This window comes from Streptopelia decaocto (genome assembly GCF_964273445.1).
Source record: "Streptopelia decaocto genome assembly, chromosome: 1".
NCBI lineage: Eukaryota > Metazoa > Chordata > Aves > Columbiformes > Columbidae > Streptopelia > Streptopelia decaocto.
Window position 1 is genome coordinate 78,805,040 of NC_138663.1, and position 21,863 is coordinate 78,826,902.

Below are 21,863 nucleotides of genomic sequence, written 5' to 3' on the forward strand. Positions count from 1 at the left end.
GCTTGTCCATGGAACATTTTCCTCACTCTTCCCTGCTGCCTCCCTTCTCTTACAGGTTTGGTGAGATCCTCAGGTATGTTCGGGCCGACCCTGGGTTTCCTGCTGGGATCTTTCTGTGCCAGCCTCTGGGTTGATATCGGTGTTGTGGATATCGGTAAGAGACCATGGGGTGGTGCGTTAGCTGACAGGTCAGCAGGAACCTGCATGCTAACAAGCACCTTCCCAGCTTACTTCTCCAAAAAGGGGGGCTCTCTAGAGAGCTTTTCCTACTCAAAAGCTGGTATTAATGACATTTTAATATCTGCTGCATGCAGTGTGACTGGAATAGCCCGTGATGCAAGACCACTATGCCTGCTGCAGAAACATTCTGTATAATACCTACTTTTATACCTATACACACACTTGATACACTTGTTGTGCATTTGAGAACAAATGAGCAAATGAAATGCTAGAGAAAGGTCTTTGTTCATGGACACTTTCAACACCTGGCAAAAATTATGTTCTCTTAAAAAGCATGCAGCAGAGATTTGTATGAAAACTCATTTCATTGTTAAAAACACTTCCAGGTCTCTAATTCCAGAGAAAAAAATGAGGAACTTCAAGGAAAAACTGTTGAGTTTGGAGATGGAATAAGGAGGAGGCAGCGGGAAATTGAGAAAGAGAAATTGTTTTTTTGATGGGGAAGGGCCCTCTTGCTGTCACTTATTCCCACAGAAAGTGTTAGAAAATTGTGGCAAGGAAATGGGACCAGGGGTCTAAATGTAGACTTCTATTTTTGATTGCATGGGACTGATTTGATACAAGCTGCATTTCAATTCCTCATGAGAAACATGAATCACCTCTGTTCTGGTCTTTAAATAATAAATACACAGATATCTATAGTATCACTAGTTAAAGTAAAAATAAATATTATAATTGTGATATTTAATCTATTTTCCTGTCTTTCTGTATTTTATAGATGCCATAAGCATAAATCCTAAGGATACCCGTTGGGTTGGTGCCTGGTGGCTTGGATTGCTCATTTGTGGAGGAGTCAACTTCATTGCTTCATTGCCTTTCTGGTTTCTGCCTTCCTCCTTACCAAAAGAAGGACAGAACGAAAAAATGAAGATTAGTCACTTGCCTGTTCAAGGAGATCACTGTAAAACAGACTCCCCAGTTCAGCCACAGTTAAATTTCTCAGAGGCAGTAAAAGGTAAAACAGTATTGCTCGGATGTTTGCATGTGAATTCTCTTGGATGAATTCACTTTGAGCTGTACTACAAGAGCTGTTGCAGGGGTTTGAGTGAATTCATGGCTCCTGTGTATGAGCTCAGTAATGCTTAAATTAATCTTGTATAGGCAATATTAGACCCAACTACACACTGGGCTCAGTCCACCAAAGGTTTTATTTGGATGTATGCATGCACGTTCTACCCTCAGTGACTAGGGCACTTCCCATGAAGTGTTTTGAACTCTCATTTTTTAGATAGGTGTGCTAACCACCAGACTACAGGCTAAATATAGGTTTTTGTCTTCACTTTAATTTTATGGACTTAGATATCAAGGGTCTCAGGAAAGGTTTTGGTCTTTTCCTGGGTCAGGTGCTCCCTTTCTCTCAATATCACCCTCATGCAGGGCTCTCATACGATTTGTGAAGGCTCCTGCTTTAGGCACCAAACTTTTCATTGGGTGCATTATAGAGTCTTAATGCTCCCCTAGGGGCCCTTTTGTGTACGGGCATTGAGGATCAGCATTGCAAGCCTTAGTGGCTCTGATGAATAGTCCTGAAAATAATAAAAGGATTTCTGATTCCAAATCCAGCATCCAGCATGACATCCAGCCTTCCTGCTTCTGTAACTCATGTGTTGGCAACGAGGAAAACTCTCACTTGGACAAGCGCATATTTTGATAGGCAAAGAACTGTAACCTGCAGTAGAGCCAGTAATTAAATCAAAGTTAGTTTTATCATCTAAAGCATGTCAAAACAACTCTTCTCTATGTTTAGCAAGGTGTACAGCATATACCTCTCCATTTCAGATTTCCTCCCAGCTCTGAAGAAGTTGTTTGGAAATCCAATTTTCCTGGTGTTCATCTTTCTCACTATTCTGCAGTACAATTCTCTTGTTGGGGTGATAACCTACGAGACAAAGTTTATGGAGCAACAATTTAATGTATCAGTGGCAAAAGCCATCTTTCTAATTGGTAAGTACCTGTCCTTTTAAATTCCACTGTCAAAAAGGAAGCTTTTCTTTGGTATTTTGCCTTCCTTGTTAGAGGAGTTTCTATAAAGTTTTTTGGTTAAAAAAATCGTATAGTGGTTTATTGATTTTCCTACTATATTTTGAAAATTGATGTTAATTTTAATGCTAATTTTCCTGATGTTCCTAATTTAGTGAGCTAGAGGATTATTAGAACTGGGTGGGGTTTTTTTGGCTGAAGTTTTTTTCAAAGATTGAGATTTGTGTTACGAATGTATCTTAGTGAACAAAAACCACACAGCACTGTAACTAAGTAACAACTAAAAGAAAAAAAAAATTAGAAAAAAGTCTAATGAAATGTGTGATTTTCCTTTTCAGAGTAACATCTCAGTATAAATGTTCTTCAGTTTTTATTGCAAAAGCAATTTTCATACGCAATAAGAAACCAAAACGTAAAATTTTGAGTAATTTCATTCAGATCAAAGTACTTCTATTTGGAAGTTCCCTCAAAAATATGTTCTTTGTAGTGTTCTATTAAGAAGAGAATGCTGAAATTTTATTAATCTTACAGTGATTAACATGGTCTCATAACCTGGCAAGAAGACCAGGGTATTTGAATAACTGGGATTTCATGACTTTAATCTGAAGGTGCCCTGCTTTGCTGTGGGTCAGGAACAAATGTGGGAAGAACTTTCTTTTTCCTATCTTTTTTTTTGACCCAAAAACCCCACACAAACAAACAAACAAAACCACAGAGAAAGGCAAACCCCTTAAGATATAACCATGTAAAAGGTCTCTATTTAGCATGTAAGTATTAAGGCTGGATTTTGTGAAATGCTGAACAGATTAAATCTAAACGAAAATCTTTCCATGATTCACTCTCAGAGTAAAATGGAATCCAGTGCAAAACCAGATGCTGCTTCCTTTCATGTTCTGTTTTGGAGATTTTTTTTAAAAACTTTCAAAATGTTGAACATTTTAATATAGATGAAGAAGCACCCATGAAGAAGCACACATTTATCTCATTTACTCTAGTTTCTAACAGGCACTGGTATAGGTTTTTTTACATCAGTATGAATACAAACACTTTAATAAAAAGGCAGGGAATATCTAGGAAATAAGCTTTTTAAAGTTGTAACATGACTTGAAAGAAAATGAGGAAGTAAGCAAAATTACTTAAAGGTAATAAAAATTCTTAGAACCTCAAAGGGCCAGTCTGAAAAAAGGTCAGTTTCTGATATTTTGGAAACTGTGAGAGCCAGATACTTATTCCAAAAAGGGTCAATGCAAGTAACAGCAGTTAACATTTTTGTTACTTTCTATTTGCAGGTGTGATACTTCTACCAATCACAATCATGGGGATGTTTCTAGGAGGCTTTCTGATCAAGAAATTCAAACTTCGCATAACCGAAATGGCAAAGTTTGCATGTATCACCTTTATAGTAGCGTATTTGTTAAACCTCTTGTACTTTACATGCAGTTGTGAGGTGCTCCAGGTGGCTGGATTGACAGCGCCCTACTCTGGGTTTGTATCCGCTTAGGTTTGTGTTGGTTGTGTCATTTGTCATTGTTGCTTCCTGTACTGTGCAGAACATGATGCATGCACCTGTGTTCCTCTAGTCACAACCTAATCTGGATTTGTTATCTCATCTCTACTTCAAACCTTCTACTCTTGGAAACATTTTGATTTTAATTTGCATGAGTTCTGAAACATGGCTTCTCTGTTGATTTACTGTAGCATAGTGATATATCCTTTTGCATGAAAAAAACTGTATGTGTCTGTTTAAAGACAACACTTTTCATTGAAACTGGCTTGTATTACATAATCTGCTAGTGTCAATCAGTGTGGTTTCTGCTGCAATGGAGCTATTGTGATTATGTAATTTTACTGCTCCCTTGGTGGTGACAAACACAAGAAAAACCTGGATTTGGAGATAGACTTGTCAGGCTGAAAAGACACCTAGTGTTGGTGATGGGCAGAATACCCCAATTTTGCTTTTGACATTTCACTTAAACTAGACATTTCTTTTTCTAAATTGTTTATTGCTGGATATTGAGAAGATACCTCTGTATTCTATAAATCATTAATTAATACAAAATTTATCACAGGCGGTTTAAATTTTTATATTTTATTTCAAAGCCTTTATTTAAAGCTGTTATTCTGCTACCAGGTAGAGAGTGGGAAGTAAAAACAGTGTTGGAAGTGGCTTCCCCGTAGTCCCCCAATAGCTTTGCCCCTAGAAGGGACAATATACTTGATCAGTCTTTATCAACCTGCATGGGAAATTACCAGCCTGCCTTGGTTTCTGGAGCTGCTGACCTGACTGGGTCCATTTTCTCAGCTGTGAGCTAGAAAGTGGTCACATCAGGGGTGTGTGTTGCCCAAACAGACAATCTCCCTCCCTTACCAGGACCATGGTCATGCTTTCTTAAGAACATTTTGCTGACCCTAGCAGAATGCCACAATTGCCTACTGTTTAAGTTTAATTCAGCCTGGTCCAACAAATTTCAAGGGATTTTAAGGGATTAAACTGAATCCAGCAGGGCTTGTGATTTTCAGTTCAGACAGAAACTCAGTCCTGTGTTTTTTGAAACTGAGCCTATGTTCAGGGAAATATCAAAATTGTCTTGGCAAACCCAAAACCCAGTTCATCTTTGAGGTTAGTTACATAAACGATGTCAGAAGTTTGTGCAGTGGAGATAAGTCTGGTTGAGGGCAACATCTGGTGCTGTAGAGTGAATTAAAAATAAGAAGAAATGTTCAGACAGCATATACTAAAAGAGCAATTACAGTTTGTCCGAGAGAACTGGGGATAGAGAATTTAGCATGTGCTGGGATTGTTCTGGTTAAGCGAGTCACATACTGTTATATCCGTTTAACAATTTGTAGTTTGAAGATGAACAGCAGCCTAGCAAGGGCTAGCCCCCCATTTTTTTTCCCTGCTAAAAGACTTAGGAAAAATGCCTAAAAACACACCCCCTTGAAGTGTGTTTTGGATGGAGTGGTATGGAGGAAGAAAAGGCAAGTTTCGAACACTTTTCCTTTTTATTAGTGAGTCACTTCAAGGTAGGGGTGATTTGTAGATGGTAGACTCCTAACACTTTCTGAAAATTGAGCCCAGCTACCGTGCCCTCAGAGTTGCTGGCCACTTTTTCAATTCTCAGTGATAGTTGTCACCCACTTAGTTTAGCTCATTGGGGCTTGAGGTTGATGTTTCTTACAGATATGTTGGTAAAGGTGAAAGCTATGGAAGTCCATGATAATACATAACAAGAAATTAGATCGGATGAGAAATGGGGCTCAAGCCTGTCCCAGGTGCAGGGCTGCTGCTGAAAACTGTCAGAGCTGAGGTGAAAGTAGCACTTCACTAAGTCTCATGTCTTAGTGAGACACTACTTTCATCACTACTAACCAGCTCTGATCCAGTGAAAAAAAATGTTAAGGACGTCTTTTTGCTGTAGTTCTATATCACCCAGATATGGTATGATATCTACTGCTACAGAAAAGCATGGCCAGTCTACAAGGCATGAGAGATTCTAGGTATGATTTTCTTTTTCTTGGGTTGAACTTTCAAATGAAAAATACCAAATATTTCCTCCCAGCCAATAATATCAAGTTTGTGAGTTCCATGCCTTTTCAGCAACAATCCATAAAAATGAAAAAATCTTGATGAAAAAATCTCAGTGGAGCTTTGGTTTAGCTGAAATTAGCCCAGTCTCCATATGACAACTGCACAGTCTATTGGATGGTAGCAGTTACCTGTTCCAGTTACCTGTCCCTGTTTATTGCTAAACTTTCTCCATGGTTTTCCTGCCTACCCTCTAATATTTTGTTTGACAATATAATTAAACTGATTTTTTTTTTTTTTTTTACTTTTTTCCTGTTTTCCTCCAGATTAAAACATCTTTCCTTTCCTAAAAACAACTTCATGGCCAGTTGCAATGCTGACTGTGGCTGCAAGCTGGATCAGTGGGACCCTGTATGTGGGGATAATGGGATCACTTACATGACAGCCTGTTTTGCGGGATGTAAATCATCAACAGGGACAGGAAAGAACATGGTAAATATATAGGTGGATAGGTGATCATACACATAGTTAGATTTCTCCATCTGTTAGTGTTTTGGCTTTGTGATTAAGAAGTCCTGTAGACTCAAATGTCCATTCTGTATGATTTAACCTTGTAGCAGAAACAGCATGAGTGCAAGTTTGCAAGGAAGATTTTTAAAACAGTTGGGGTGAGACAAGTAAACTATTCAGGAAAGACATGAAAGTCTCAGACTATTGGCTTATGTTTCTTGAATGCTTTTATTTCAATTTGTTTTGTAATTTATTTTCTTCTCAGCAAAATGACCATAAATTTGGCTTTAAGTTTCTCAGTAGATCTCTTACCGCATAGGTACAATACAGCTAAGAGGGGTTTGCCTTAGAAAACCTTCACTAGTTTGGTTGTTATACTAGCAAAATTCCATAGTGTCAACTCACGTGCAGCAGACCTGTGTAAAATTGTGAGTACTGGTTTCACAAACTGTTACAGATCACACTGGAATATCCTGCTTTCCTGAGCTGCCATAGCTCAAACAAGCAAGTCATAACTCTAAGTTGAATGGCCAAGAGGTCATTTTGTTCAATGTATCAGCAGCAAAGCTGTTTCCAGTACTCCAAACAACCCTACCTGGGCAATACCATTAAAAACAGTAGGTTTGCAGAAGTGTGTGAAAATGGTAATGTCTTCTGGCAGAAGCAGAATTGTCTTACTGTAACCATACTGAAAGAGACAGGCAACGTTTCCAAGCTTATATCCTTATATCCCGACAACATTCTCTTGCTTCGCCCAGGGGAACTGGCTTTCAAACCCATGTTTCCTGCTAACTTCAAAGGCTATGAAATAGCCCTCTCTCAATCCAGCATCAAATGGTGTTTTAGATAGATAATGATAGATATTCATGATTGCATTGCTGGGTCCACTTCTGTATTTTTATTGTTACTCATTTACTTCATAGGATGCCTGAGCAGAATGGCTGGATAACAGTTCATGTCTGAATTTTGTAGCTTGGGCCCATTTTAAACAGAGCACCTTCTGTCCTAGAAATGGCACAGCTGAAACTAGAGTCACAGTTGCTTTGTGTCTCTGGAGCAGCTCAAAGCGTCTGGAGCATAGCAATGAACTTGGCCACCAGTCTGCAAAGATGATTAGGGAGATTCTTTCAGTGTAAACAACAGGCTGCCTGTTATGGCGAGTGAAAAATATAGCTACTAAAATAGTTTTGTGCCACTGATTTCTGATGAAATAAATTCTTCTTCTCATCTTTTCCTTTCAGGTGTTTCATAATTGCAGCTGTGTGGAAGGACAAGGGCATGGACTTGGCAATTCCTCTGCAGTTTTGGGACAATGCCAAAGAGAAAGCTGTACCAAAGCATTTCCCTACTTTTTAGCATTACAGACTGCATGTGCATTTATTTTAGTCTTAGGAGGCACTCCTACATACATGATTATGTTTAGGTGAAATACTTTACCTTACCTTGACCATAAAGCTTGGGGAAAGAGAAACAGAATATGGTGTCTACTATTTAATTCCTATTGTGAGGAACGGCATGCTGATCAAATTGCGTCTCTGAGTCTTTGCCTGTAGTCTGAAATCCAGCTCTTTTCAGAGGCACAGCCAAATGCCTGTCCACCTATTTAATTCCAATTTAAGGCTGAATAGATACTTTGGTGATGAAATGGGTGGGCCTTATGCTCATCCTAAACATTAGTTTTCACTTCCAATGACAGGGATGTTTATAACACAGCAATGAACTTGAAACAAAATGTGGTGCTAAGCCATATCCAAGGTGACTGTACTGCTCACGTTACTGAGGATAAAAACACCTTTGTTAAGTTTTGTTGCCTCAGAATGTTTTCTGTGTTGTGAGAAGCCTGATACTCCCATTTTGTCAAACTGGTATGAACAGAACTATGTCAGCAGCAGTAATTTTTACATTTTTATTCCTTCAGTTGTAAAGAAGCGCTGCTATTTTAAACTCAGAAGAAAAAACAGTGTTCTGTGCCTTTTGCATGGAATTTTCTTTCCAGTCATGCTCATGGGTGAATTGCAATCTTCAGTAGTCAGTACATGTGGCTAGATAACTCTTTTTCCTAAGCTGCTGATACTTCTGAAATATTTCTAAGTGTAGCTGTTCTTACCACATGCCTGGATTAAGGACAAAACTAACTTTGCTGGAAAAAGTTTTCGGAATAGTAATGTGTATAATCAGAAGCCTTTCACGCTAATGCTGAAAAGACAATATTCTGATGTATAGACTCCAGTTCAGGAAATAGTGTGGCCATAGCAAGTCTGCCTCTGCCCTCTGCGCCAGTTCAGTACACCCCTCTGCTTTATGTGAATTCTTCCAGTTCATCTGATGGAGATGGGCTGTTTCTCCACTGGTAGGAATGAGATGCTTTTATAGCCAGGTAACTCACATTCACTGTCTCTCTGCAAAATGTTAGAGGCAGAGGTGGATTTTACCTCTATGTAGCTAGCAAGGCCTGCACACCCTTGTTGCTTCTGTTCACCACTGCACAGTATTGCCTCTTCTAAAGAAAGGCAGCCTCTTGGAGCTTAACTGCCTACTTTTAGTAGGTTTACTTTAAGTTTCCTGTGCATCCTCTCCCAGAAGTCTTTACAATCTTTCTCCTTGGGTTCAAGGTCAGTTTCTGCAGAATCTCCCATTTATTCCAATGAGAGTTCATCAGCTGAAGTCAATGGAAGGAGGCTCTACATCTGAACTTTTACTGTGGTGAATGTTTTCAATTACAAATTGAGTGAGCTATGCTAGGTAGGCCATAATACCTTTGCAATGGGGCATGTTCAGATGTTCACCAGATGGCTACAGCTACGTATTTCTATTGTTCTCCAAAACAATGTAATGTTTTTGTTTCCTTTTCTAGAACTGTTTCACCAGACCTGAAATCATTTGCTGTTGGGATTGAAACTTTATGTGGTAGAATACTAGGTAAAACTTCATTTCTTTGTGGGATTTAAGTAGGTGGTCAAAGAGATAGACCCAGGCTAGCCAGTGTAATGACTTTGCTCCAGATGAAAGCAAGATAAATTTTCCAAAATTTTTGTTTGGAAGCAGACTATGCGTTTCAAAATATTTCTAGAGCTTGCTACATGTTTCCTGGTATGTAATTACACATTATAATTATCTCAGTATTTTTTCTCTGCAGCAAGGGAACCAGGTAAAGGAAGGAATTTTTTATTTTTTTTTTATTCGTGGACACAACTACCTGAGCTTGATCAGTCTTGATATCCTTAACACCTATGCTCCCTGTTGCTAGCAATTTCTCACTTAGAGCTGCCATGTACTTTGTCTATTATTTTCTTTCTTGTGTTTAACTGCAATAAATAATCACTCAGGTTTTCAGACAGGTAGTGAGCCCTGCCTCTAGCAAACATTGCCTTATCTCCATTTATTTGCTGATTTTTGAAATCTTCCCTATGCAGACAAGCCCAAGTAATCATTTGGACCTCTCTCTTAACTCCATATTTTAACTGCACAGAATCAACCTTGTGCTTTTATGAAATAGTTTCCTTCACAAAACTGCACATTATCCCTGAAATAGCTTACTAATTATATTAAAGCATTATGGCTGTCTAAAAGGAATTCTTTCAGTACTACATAAGTAATATACTTACTACCTAGTTGGTTTTGAGCAAGTATCTAATTTCAGCTCTTTAAACTCAGCTAACAGTTTTTAATGGCGAACGTCATACCTGAATATTATTAATACATTGGTATACATAAATATTAATGTGTAATGGCACATAATTCCACACCAGGGACTGAAAAAGAAATGTTTGTTACATTTTTTCTTTAAACAACAGAAGTTAGAATTTTAATAAAAATGCCATTAAAGTAGAATTATTAACATTTCCCTTGCTGAATATAATAATGCTATAATGTTCTATTCTTTCAGCTCCCTTCAGGTACTTGCTTAAATATTTTCACTAACTTGGAGTCTCAAAGCTGGAGGTGGATGTTTAGTCCCATTTTATGCAGCCATAATTCAGAAACCCTGAGATTCATTTCCTCATTTCTTTACCATGACATTAAATGTTGAGATCTTCATGTCTGAGATCATATAATAAGAATTTTCTTTGCAGGAGGACTCCCAGCTCCTATTTATTTTGGTGCCTTGATAGATGAGACCTGCTTGAAATGGGGGACAAAAAATTGTGGGGGATCTGGATCTTGCCGGGTGTATGACACAAAAGCATTCAGGTAAGCTGAAATCTTCAGTAAGGGATTACGCATTTGGCTTCTAAGGCAGCTTTGGGCACCAAGGACGAAGGTGTAACTTTGCCCACGACAACTCTCAGTTGACTGATTAGGATACTAAGAGCACCAAAACTCCTTATATTGATGAGGCCTTAATAGATCAAATAAACCAAATAATTTTGATTCAATTTGATGTATGACATTGCAGTACACTGCCTTACATGTCCAGAGTTAGTTCCTTTATTGAAACATTAGTGCACTGAATGCCTTGACTTTGTGGGAGACTGAACAAACATGGAGTGACTGTGGCATTAAAGATGCTCTTCCTCATCCTTAATTTCTCTGCTTTCTAATATATAAGACCGCTCACAAAATCCACCTGGAGAGGGTACCCAAATGAGTGGGGAGACTGAAGGGTGACTTCATTAATGTTTATAAATATCTCAAGGGTGAGTGTCACGAGGATGGAGCCAGGCTCTTCTCAGCGACAACCAATGATAAGACAAGGGGCAGTGGGTGCAAACTGGAACATAGGATGTTCCACTTAAATATGAGAAAAAACTTCTTCAACGTGAGGGTGACAAAGCACTGGAACAGGCTGCCCAGGGGGGTTGTGGAGTCTCATTGTCTGGAGACATTCGAAACCCTCCTGGACACATTCCTGTGTAACCTCATCTAGGTGTTCCTGCTCCGGCAGGGGGATTGGACTAGATGATCTTTTGAGGTCCCTTCCAATCCCTAACATTCTGTGATTCTGTGTGAGTGGTGGTGCATGGAGAGCTGGGGCCAGGAGCATCAAGTGCTGCCAGTGGGGAGTTGGGGAAGGCTGGGACAACAGGCAAAAAGCCCCGGCTGGTGCAGCTTCCACTGTTCCAGCCCTAAAATACGGACTGCTGAATGGAAGAAGTCTTCAGACAGATGACATTTCTGCTGGGATTATAGGACCTGATTATGATAGAACCTGCCTGGGGCTAAATATCATGAGATTGTTGACTTTCTGTCTGTTATTTCTCAAAATGTGGAGAAATATCTCATTGAGAGTAGATAGTTTTGCCAAGGTGTACTTGATGTCTTACTTGGTTTCACTCAGAATTGGCAAACTTTATTAATATAAAAATATTTTATCACTTTTTTTTTTTTTTTTCCTCCTAGAAATGTCTATCTTGGCCTCATTGCAGGACTACGGGCAGGATGCTGTCTCTTATACATAGTGATCTCTGTTTTAATAATGAAACGCTTCAAACTAGATGGCAAAGAGACAACAGATATTAAAAATACAGAAAGATCAACCAGCAAAGAAGCGGCTATTGACAATAAAAAAGAAATCCTTCCCAGTGCAAGAACATCAGAGGAGAGTGAGGAAACTTGTATGTAAAAAAGAGGTCATCTCATAACTTTAACTATGTTTCAATTTTTCTAAGCACAACAGGAGTCTAATTACTGACTTCAACAGCTAGTTTACATTTTGGGTGTTCAAAGAAATATCCTTGAAACATTGATTTTTAATTTGCTTTACCCTATCCTCTTTCTCTCCTCATCTGAAACAATAGGGGGTTTTCAAAATTTGGGGAATTTTACCAATCTCTTGCTCTCAGTCGCTTTCTAGACCAACAGGAAGACTAGCCAAAATTTTTCAAGTGTCATAAATTTGTTTATGCTTGAAAAATTAAAAAGAAGAAATCTACAATAAGCTTCTTTTCCATTTTTCACCAACTTTATTTCAAGTCCTCTTGCTCTGTATTTGGTCCTACAGCTCTCAATGGCCGATCGAGTTACACTTGCGTGGTTGCTCTGATGGCCTTTGCTGTGTGGTTCATGGCCAGAGCAGTTTGTTCCCAACTGAGTCCCATGGCCCTTGCTCAAGCAAGAGCCCCAGGGCTGTCAGTGAGCACTCTCTGAACAAGAACTGAATGATGACTCTGGGGTTTGGCTTGAACACATTAAACAATCAAAATGGATTGCAAGCAAAAAAAAAAAGGTGTATTAATTTTGCAGCACATCTCAGTGTCGGGTTTGAGTAAAATTACTCTGAACTGATGCAATAAAGTGATAGGTGTTTAAGTTTCTTTTATTTTTTTGTGTCTGTGCCTGAGCTTATGTGGTTATTTTTATCCTAATGACCACTGCATTTATAATACATGTATATAGATTTACTTTCTTGTTTAAGGAACCTCCAGTAAGCCTTGAAATATAGTGCTGAAAGCTTGCAAGTTCACAGCTTTCCATGGACAACCTAGCCCAGAGAGAATCTTCAATAAAAGACTCTTCCAGCAGTCATTACTTGGAAAAACATCTCTAAAAACACTTAATGTCTGATATTTCATTGATATCACTCATGATGTAGCTTCTCAATGGGAGCAAACATGCCTAGTAAGATCACTGCAGGTTTTGTCTCCATCATCACAGCCATTTTCCTTTCTTTTCTGAAGGTTATCTCTGATCCCTGCGGTCCTGTGCAGAAGCCTAAAACTAGGAAACAACTTTACTTTCTTAATCTTAAACTTCCTTGGGATATGGAAGAGGGCATTGCACTAATATAAGAAAATCTAGCACCCTTTATCTGAGAAAGTAGCAGATCAGAGGGCTAAAGAGAGGGACTCCCCTTATTAAATGATCTTCTGACTTTTTTCCACTGTCTGCCCTGTGTAAGCACAAAAACAGGAATGTGGAAAGCAAGTTCTTCATATCCTGGCATTGGGGATGGAGTTGTTTGCATTTTATTACTTAATGAAAATGACCCACACATTTAGACACTGTTTTTTACAATCACAGCTCTGATTATAAACTGCCAGCAGATATGGGGAAGTAGTGAGGGTTATAATGGAACAGGTATGAAAGCTTCTCTAGTACAGATTATATCAATATTGCACCTAGGTCTGCAAACAATTAAAGAAAAATTGAAGTTCCAGAAACCCCAAGAATTTAACACAGAGAAAATCATGATCTGTCTTTCTGTTTCTGCAAACAGTTTTTTAACATTGAATAAATATATTGGCAGTTCTAGAAACTCGGGTGACTCATGCTAACATCATTTCCGTTTTACTTCTGTTGTCTGGGTATTTATTTCTGTACATTGCTTTTTATATCACAGACTTTTTTTTTTTTTTTTTTTTTTTTTTTTTTTTTTTTTTTTTTTTTTATGGGAGCATCTTTTGCACCTATTGCTTGGTTTTCCTGGGAGGTAATGTTTTATCAAATGTGTGTTGATAATTGATGTCAGACTAGAAATGAGATTCGGGTCAGATTTGATGATTCATGTCCAGATATTTACCTCAGATGCAACTTTGTAAAGCGAGCTCTTTCAAACAAATAAGACTTAACACCATTCTTCATAACAGTCACAAATCGATAATAGCATAAGCACTGCCACAGGTAGTATTAAATGAGACTCTGTACTCCCAATGCCAAGGCTATATCACTTGCCTACATTTTCAACATGTCCTGTTTCTTGTATGCAAGTCTAAGCACTCTTCTGTGAACAACAGGTAGAAGTTTATTCAAGGAAATAATTTGTCCTTCAACATGCAACTGGCACAATATATACAAAAAATTAAATAGGTGGTCACCTGAGTGGCATTTTCCAGAAGTTGTTTATCCCTTTGCCTCTAAAAATAGGGAAGAAATAAGGACGTTCTTCCTTTTAAGTCCTTCTGCCCCAAAGGCAAGGTTTCACCAAACACAGAGGCAGAGAGGCCTCTGGGACTCTGGTTTGATTGCAAAGCCACATTACTGATTCTGGGATCAGAACTGGTATCTTTGTCCTGTGTGATAGCTGTGTTAGCAGGCTCAGAGCTGGCTCTGACATCTCTGAGCACCATCACTGGGAAGATCCTCCAGGAAGGAAGAGAAGACTGTTGTATTATAGGGTAGCAAAAGAAACTGATAACCAGGAAAGCTATTTTGGAGGCAAATTCGCAACTACACCAAGTCAGACATGCTTTTTTAGTCAGGCGTGCTTCTTTAGTCAAAAGACAACAAACCAGGGATCGTTACAGACAACTTGGTGGACTATAAATCATGGTAATTACACTGAAACCAATGAACAAATAGCCAAATAAGTGAATTTTTATCAGACTGTGGGAGGTTTAAGGTCATGAGCCTTGTGTTTACCTAGCTCTTTTTTGAGGCTATCATAAAGACCTTTAATGGCATTATCAAAGTCATTCTGCCAGAATACATATGGAAGACAGAGCTTTATAACAGAAAACACTGCAGTTATTTGGCGTTCCTTTACTTTTAGATATATAATCAACCAGACATAATGACCTATGACTACCTGTTTTTATGACATTTTCTAGTTGTTTATCAAAGACAAAAAAACCTCAGCAACCCTAAACCCACAGTTTTCTGTACACATTAGGATCATGTACCCTACAAAGACTGAGCTGTCCTATGAGTTTTGTGTCCCCATTATCAACAAGTCCTGTCTGTCCTGGCACAAAGATAAATTTGGAATAAAGTACTAGCTGTTGTAAATGAAAAAAAAAATACTTCAGACTGTCAAATTGAATTTAAAGCTTTTCAACTATTTTAACACTATAGCAGAAAGGTAACATTAGATTTAGTCTACCATTTTTTCACTATGGAATTTTGCCTACCTCTAGTTTGAAATATGGTCAAAATTCTTTCTAGCTGAAACTTAATATCTGAATCACATGTTGTTTTCCCTAGTGTTTCTTACATATCTTATTTTCCAATTAATTCATATTTTTATTCTGAGCTACTAAAGCATAACTTAATCACAGTTCAAGTCAGACAAGAAGAAAAAACAAAAAAATCCTGCTACAGGTACACCTGAATTTTGAGGCTGAGAATGTTCCTTCATGAGACCCTTCTGCACTAATATGCAAGTGGTCTGTAAGGGCAAAGCCAGCTTTTTAGAGAAGGTAAATTATTTGTTTGTGTATGTCTATGGATGTGGAGGGTGGAGAGTGGCCATGGGAAACATGCAAGTGTTTGGCCATCTCTTTGGACAGATCTGCATTACGGACAGGATGGATTCTTGAGTCCAAGACCTTCCTAATGCACCAGCAAGGAAATGGTAGCCCTTAGCTTATATCTGAAAAAACAGTGTTGCAGTCTCAGGTTAAGCAATTTGGGACACAGTTTCTCCCTCATGCAGTCAGGACTCTTAAGCATCAAACAAAACCTGGTGTCCTGGTTTCAGCTGGGATACAGTTAATTTTCTTTCTAGTAGCTATTAGAGTGCTCTGGTTTGGATTTAGTATGAGAAGAATGTTGATAATACACTGATGTTTTTGTTGTTGCCAGGTAGTCAAGGACTTTTCAGCTTCCCATGCTCTGCCAGGTGCACAAGAAACTGGGAGGGAGCAAAGCCAGGACAGCTGACTCAAGCTGGCCAAAGGGGGTATTCCCTACCATACGACGTCATGCTCAGTATATAAACTGGAGTTAGCTAGAGGGCAAATATCACAGCTCGGGAACGGATGGGCTGTTGGTGTCACACATGGTGAGCAATTGCACTGTGCATTGCTTGTTTTGTACATTCTATTATTATTACTATTATTATTACTGCTATATTTTCATTTGCTGTCTTATTAAACTCTTCTTATGTCACCCCATGAGTTCTTTTCCCCCTTTGATTCTCTCCGCCATGCCATTTGGTATGGGGGAGTGAGTGAGTGAGTGGCTGCACACTCCTGGTTGCCACCTGGGGTTAAGCCATGACGCCTGGGCATGGCATCCATTGCACAACAAAGTGTGGCACAGTGGAGTTATTGTGTGGGTTTGGACAGGCTGTGTGTTGCATGTGTGGTAAACTTGGTCTCTTCTGAGACCAACCATGGTGTCACTGCTCTTATGGTCCCACTTTAGTTCCTGCACCATGGGAGGAGCTGCTTAAGGCAGGGGTTGACTTCCACTGGCACATCTGGAATAAAGGAGCCACCCAGAAAGACTGGGAAGCCCAAGAGGTTGAAGCTCATGGTTAAGAAAGAGCCTCCTACGAAGCCACCCGCCCATGCCCCATGCTGGGAGAACAGACTGCTTTTTGAGTGTCTCTGGTACATAGCCTAGTGGTTGTGGTGTGGGAATGGAAGCAGAAAGCCCGGGCTTTATTTTCAGTGGGACCTCAGTGCTGCTTTTTTTGTTAGGTCTTCTAAAGGCACTATAAAGTGCTTACCATATTCAGTGGGGGAGAAAAGTAATATAGTAAGTCCTCAGTGATCAAGGTTACCAGGAAGCAACAGGCCAGCAGATTTCAGTAGATTGGTGGAATAAACTTAGAAGTGAGGCTATACAGAAATTGTTACAAGGGAAATACAGCTGGAAACAAAGTATTCTCATGGAATCCTCGAGATTTCATCAGAATAAGACTTACATGATGCAGGGAAAAATCTAATAAGTATGTCTAAAATTATTAGAACAGATCTTCATCTTGAACCAGAGACATTCTGAGTCAGTGACTGTCATACCTAAATAATTCATCTCCTCAACTGTGTTACGTTGTCAGGTGTTTATAAAAAAATGTAGCATTTTCTTCTCCAAAATCAACAGGTAAGAAACAATCAGAGTTTCAGGTTTCTCAGCAGCATGTATTGCTGCATAAAGGAGAGAGTGCTTTTCCTGTTATCTGCAAAAATATTAATTGAATTAATCTCATTTGAACATGTATTTATTTTCTTATCATCTCATTGATAGAACACTGATTCCATGTATTAGCTCATATCTCTAAAATTAGTGTTATACTAGGTCTCCGACTTGGATTTCTTATACATCTATTAAGTTACACCACCCTATAGCTTAGATAGCATTTTCACAGGAGAAGTATTAATGCAGTTTCAGATGAGGCCAGAAGGCATCTTCCAGGAATATCCCATGTTTAGGTGGCTCAATATATCTGCAGCCATGGCTGCTGAACTCTCCTGCAGAGGGTCCACATGCAGCCTGCTGGGAGAAAGCCGTGGCTTGACCCCTGAAGCTTCTGGTGGCCCTGCTCACTGCTTCCTTCAGGATGTGTCTCTCTGATAATGCAAGTGGGTATCTGGCCTGGCTCACACGGTGACATTGGAGCTGTGAGGTGGCCCTACATGAGGTGATGGTTCATAATGAACAGTGGAAGAGCCCAAACATGCTTGTCGCCTTCCCTGCATCCCATGGGCTGCTCCTGCCAGCAGAGCTCCTGCAAGTCACGGCTTGAGTTGGTTGTATATATATATATATATATATATGTATACACGTGTATATATATATATATGTACAGCTTCAGGATGAACTCCATCTCTACTGGAGTTTCCTTCCACAGAAAGCCAGACACCCTTGATCTCTCCTTAGACTAGAGTTAAATACCTTAGCGATGTATATAATGATAGAGTTTGTGCTCAAGTCCTGACCTAACCTGGCAAGACCAAGGAAACCTGAAACGTTACTCCAGTACTAACAACAGGTTATAGTAATAATAATGGTGATGTGACCTGAAATACCCAAGACATCCTGATGGGTTTTATGTATTGATTTCTTCAACTTTTTTTAAAGCTGCAGGCATGTGGGTGAGAAAACCATCTCCTAAATATGGCAGATAGATAGATTTCTCTACAGAATTTTGTTCTTCATAGCCAGCAGAAGGCATGAATCCTACAAGATTGTCGTGGCCAATTATAACAAAATTTAAACCGAAGAATATGGCTTTAGGAGACTGTGAAGAAGTTTCTTATCAATGCTTAAAAGTGTTGATCTGTACATTCAAAAGCAGAACCTGAGTTTAAAGAGAGAATTCCACTTTCAGTTGCCCTATTTTAGGTAATTTAGGTAACAATTTTGAGCTGAAAAACATTATTACCCAGCATTCTCCAAAAATCTAGCACTGGATTCCTCAATAATGCATTAAGAAAAAAAAAAAAAATCAGAACATCTCAAACACATTTGAACTTATAGTTTTTAGGAATTTTTAAAGTATCATTTTAGAGCCAGCATGCAAACAGCTTCAACCCCTCTGAATATAATAGATGTTCACCTACCCCTGATATGCTTTAGCCTGCAAATACCTTAACTTATTTTGATCAGTAAAATGACTTAGTCACAAAGTTATTTAACAGTAATATATGAAAAAAAGAGGATATTTACACTGCAGTTAAAGGTATGGCCACAGCTGGGTAAGCTTGACCTACTGGGTCCAGCTGCCACCGATTACAGTGATGAAGAAGACACCTTTGCATGGGCTTTACAAATCCGAAACAGTTTCTAGGCAGTGTTTGCACTGACAAAAACCTTTGCTGAAAGCTGGAAGGCAAAGATGTGTTCATAACTACTGTCATTCAAAGCTAAAGGAATTTAAGCTAAACTTCCAGTGGTAGAGCTGTTATCTCCAGGCAAGAACTACTCTTGGATCAAGAAATGAAAGGGTGGGGACTACAGATAAAATTACATTTCCAAAACACTTATAAGCTACAGTATCTTTTCCAGACATGGAAGGCTCATCTAGAATGAGAGAGCAACTCAATAACTATTAACAAAGAACATAACATTTCAGTTTTTGGGGCTATTTCTTTTTAGAGTAGGAAACATCTCCTGACTCACTTCATTTCTTGCAGGTTTACTGTGATCCAAGTCATTAAAATTGAAGTGTTCAAAGCATTTACACAGGACTCTTTCATTATTGAACATGAGTTAAGCTTTTTAGAGCTTGCATCCATTGGGATGCCATTGTAAATTAATCTGAAATAAAAACTTTTGACTAAGCTTGGCTTATGAATTTACCTAATAAGTGCTTTAGAAAAATGCTTTTTTATCTAGCATGCCCAAACTTGCATTCCTTGACCAAAGAAATAAGACTGTAACAGAACATGGAAGTGAATACAGACATCTCAAACACCAAGACAGTCTGTTCAATTTGAGTGTGTCTAAAAAATTACTACCTTGATTTCATGTGTGACAGTAACAGTGAAGTTTTGAAAGATAAATAACACTCCTTCTTCTGTCAGACCATTCAGATGCATATGTGTAATGTAACAGTTATTTGCAGCTCGGTTTTGCTCCATTCTCCTCTGACTACATAGTGTTGATAGAGACTGATCTAAGATCTGAAGATACTAATGGAAACTGTAGTGGAAATACCATGATTTCCATTTGTTTCTGTAGAACCCAGAAGATATCATCTGAGAGAAATACTGGAGAGCCAGAAATGAACAAAAATACCTAATGCTCATCATTGAGCTCTCACTGTAGAAGGTAACTTGCAGCAACTTGGAAAGACATGATTGCAAGTAGGAAAGTAACTCCTTAAATATTTTTCTCCTTCTTCAATTTGAAATTGCACAGTGCAGGAATTCACTCCTGCATCAACACTAACAATCCTAGCATTGCATGCAGTTCCTACCCAGAGGTTCCCTTTTTGGATCAACTGGCTGCATTATTTGCAGGTTTTCTTCGTTAATGCCGTAAGTTGAACTAGACAACTTAGTTTGGTTGCTGTAACCAATCCTGTTCCCTGTATTCCCATGTATTTTCTCCTTTCCTTCTTAATTAAACTTTCAAAATAACACTTAAGAGCTGCTGTCTTTCAAAGCCTTCCCACATGTACTCTCTGCACTCTATTATGATAACTGTTTTTGCCAAATCAACTGGTTTAGGAGATAAAATAATTTAGGTAGTACATTAATTGGAGAAATTTTTAGTCTTATTTTGAATGTTTTCCCACCCATCTACCCATAAGTGCCTGCTGCTAAGGCAGTTTTTTTCTGCAGTTTTACATTTTTTGAAACTTCTTGTCTTCTTGAAGCTTTTCAGGAACAATAGGAATCTACTTGTTCACTGCATTGTCTGCTGTTGGTTGCCAGTGAATGCCAGTGAACACCAATGTTGGCATTTATTGCAAGTTCAAATTGACTGCAAGCTAGGGAACTGCGTCCCTTGCTGATTAGTGTCAGCAATACAGAGATAATGACAACTCATCCAATGGCAGGTCTTCTAGACCTGCTGATGTTTGGATGACCTGGAGAACTAGCTATTGAATTTCTTAAAGCCCTGGAGGATTTGTCAAACAGGGCTGGAATAATGGCAGTTATGAGACCTGGATGGGAAAAGAATTTTTTTTTGCTACATACTTCTTTTCAACCAACTCAATGCATTCCTGAAGTCAATGAAAACAACAAACAACTTTAAATCCCAGGTATTAAAATGAGGATTAAAAAAGGACTAGTGGGCTGAAATTAATGATGATTCAGAAATGAATCAGCTGATGAATTCTCTTTCAAAATCTGTTTTCAAGTAGAAAAAAAAAAAAAGTATGAATAATTGGAGACTAAGGAGCTTTTGCAAGTAAATACTTGCAGGTATTTAGTGTGTGAGGAAGTAAGGAAAGTAAGGAATTCCAGAAAGCATTCACAAGGAGGTACACTAAGAAAACTAACTAGTGCTATTGCTGACCACTAGCAAGTATCTTTAAAAATAATAAGTAACTGCTACAATTCCAGCTGAACATAGTAAACAATCTGACATTCGCTTTTTGAAAGATTTGAGAGATCTGACAGCATATGAAACATCTACCCTTGAAGTGAGTAGGACACATCAGTGGTCCACCTCTGATCAGGTCTGCAACCCTAATCCAACAGAGCACACACTGTGGGCATTTTAAGTGTGAAAAATAGAAGCTTTTTACTCACACTATTTGCCAAGAAATCCTACCTATTTGGGGAAAAAACATAACAAACACCCAAAGAAAACCAAGCCCCCTCCCCAAAGACTGCTGCAATGACTTGCAGTTTTGAGAGCTGTAAACTCTGTCTCTTTGGGTTTAGAGGCATTGCTCCTAATGTTCAAAATTTCAGTACATAAAGGGAGGCACCTGAATGAAAGCAGTCTGCCTTTCCAAAGAGTTAAGCAAAGGGAGCTATGGGTATATTTACAGTAGTGGGTATAAGAGTAGATGTAGGCATTTAATTTTACTTAATGAGTAAAAACTGTGGCTGCAGTGACAGATTATTGCTGAAACACATTCATGTACATTTTTCTGCCGAGTAATTGTTCTCCCCTCAAAAACAACAGTGAAGAAAGGATCTAAGCCTTCCTCCCAGAATTGTAGGGGTGCTCAAAATTCTCTCTCGAGTCTTCTTCAAATCTCTCCTGAACATGCTTAACAGCACTCGTCCTTATTTCTTTCTGATTTCCTGCTTGAAAAAATATATATCTTGCCCTGCCTCAAATGCATGCATCTTGCAGTAGGGATTGACATCTTGTGATGTGGATGGCTGTGTGTGTGTGTGTGTGTGTGTGTGTGTGTGTGTGTGTGTGTGTGTGTGTGTGTGTGTGTGCACAGTGCTTCTCATGCAGCAAGGGCTCTTAGGACACAACAGCAGCACAAACATTTATTACGGAGTTCCACTACGAGATAAAATAATTTGATCTGTTTTCTCTGCTTCCACCACAGGTCCATGACCTACAGTTGCAGGTTTTTAGTGAT

The 21,863-nt window shown here is 38.8% G+C and overlaps 1 protein-coding gene across 1 annotated transcript in view; it reads left to right on the top strand.

Moving 5' to 3' along the window:
- Positions 1 to 11,822, top strand: part of LOC309452098 (uncharacterized protein) — a gene marked incomplete at both ends in the record, with an annotated part of 50,841 nt that extends 39,019 nt beyond the window's left edge. The window contains 9 exons of the mRNA XM_082075950.1: positions 56 to 154; positions 959 to 1,195; positions 2,020 to 2,184; positions 3,510 to 3,705; positions 6,076 to 6,241; positions 7,501 to 7,682; positions 9,114 to 9,178; positions 10,333 to 10,450; positions 11,600 to 11,822. Coding sequence (XP_081932076.1) covers positions 56 to 154; positions 959 to 1,195; positions 2,020 to 2,184; positions 3,510 to 3,705; positions 6,076 to 6,241; positions 7,501 to 7,682; positions 9,114 to 9,178; positions 10,333 to 10,450; positions 11,600 to 11,822 — 1,451 coding nt within the window. The remainder of the gene's footprint in view (positions 1 to 55; positions 155 to 958; positions 1,196 to 2,019; positions 2,185 to 3,509; positions 3,706 to 6,075; positions 6,242 to 7,500; positions 7,683 to 9,113; positions 9,179 to 10,332; positions 10,451 to 11,599) is intronic.
- Positions 11,823 to 21,863: the final 10,041 nt, after the last annotated feature.